This window comes from Seriola lalandi, unplaced genomic scaffold, assembly GCF_002814215.2.
Source record: "Seriola lalandi dorsalis isolate HSWRI2012SDOR001 ecotype SW California unplaced genomic scaffold, Sedor1 jcf7180002054984, whole genome shotgun sequence".
In the NCBI taxonomy this organism is placed as follows: Eukaryota; Metazoa; Chordata; class Actinopteri; order Carangiformes; family Carangidae; genus Seriola; species Seriola lalandi.
This window is the reverse complement of record NW_019525533.1, coordinates 201,781-202,821: the sequence shown is the minus strand read 5'-3', so window position 1 is coordinate 202,821 and position 1,041 is coordinate 201,781. Positions and strand designations below refer to the sequence as shown.

At 39.4% G+C, this 1,041-nt stretch overlaps 1 protein-coding gene across 1 annotated transcript in view; it reads left to right on the top strand.

The window, feature by feature from the left end:
* LOC111647315 (uncharacterized) overlaps positions 1-679 on the top strand; it is a 5,545-nt gene extending 4,866 nt beyond the window's left edge. Inside the window, exon 8 of the mRNA XM_087171330.1 lies at positions 142-679. Coding sequence (XP_087027456.1) covers positions 142-154 — 13 coding nt within the window. The 3' untranslated portion in view covers positions 155-679. The remainder of the gene's footprint in view (positions 1-141) is intronic.
* The last annotated feature ends 362 nt before the right edge of the window (positions 680-1,041 follow it).

The window sequence follows — 1,041 nt, the reverse complement described above, 5'->3', positions numbered from 1 at the left end:
GATATTAAAAGTCTCTGCAGGTCTGTGAGCCCCCAGCTCAATGTTCACTCCAACACATTAACATGAGAGCTGAGAGGAAGTCCATGCCGCATCACTGACTGTAAACACTGATTTACCACCTCTGTTGTCTTCTCTCAACAGCAGGGAGTGGTGAAGCGCGTGTGTTCAGAGAGGATGAGCCGTGTCCTGATGATCCAGATGTTGAAGCAGCATCAGCAGCTGGTGTGTAGAGAGGCTCTGATTGGACCATGGTACTGGGAGGAAGAGAGGAGAGGAGAGCTTCATCCAGCAGTGACTGACAGAGGAATCAGAAGAAGTGGAGATGAATCTCAGTGCTGCAGTCTGAACTGATCTGAGAACAGCTCCACTGTCACACACAGTGTAGATGGTGTTTATGACAACATCAATGTAAATTGACACAAAATTCAAAGACAGAAAGTCTAAGTTACACTACTAAGAAACACTACATTACTAATGGTCCTGACCAAATGACCTAAGAAAATCAAAATATTACTGGGAAATTTTAGGTCATGGGTTCAATTGTGATATTCACTAAATCCTGAAGTCTAAAGCTCCAAGTAATCAAGAGTCTCTGAGTATGACACAGCCTCAGTGATGGAAATATTCACTGACAATCTCAATAAATGGAGGACGACTGTGTCTGGATTTTTGTGTAAAATCAGCATCACTATCTTTTATTTTGTATATGATATTCGTTGTAAAAAGAGAAAAATCAGAACAAACTCAATTTATTGAAGTTCGTACTTATTTACTAATTCATCACATGTCTGTAGACATGTAAAGCATCAAACAATCATCAGAGATCATTTTAATAGCTGGTATTAGTTTCTGTCGTAATCAAAGACTGGTCACTCGTGTTTCCGGCCCTTTATTTTGACATTTCCGTTTTGGTATCCATGTGTAACGGGTTTTTTCTTCTTACTTGATAATTATCCGTTTTAGATTAGAAGAGGAGATTTAAATGTTACATAGTGAGGACAGGTTGTCGGTCGAGTAGCAATCATGGAATAAAATTAATTT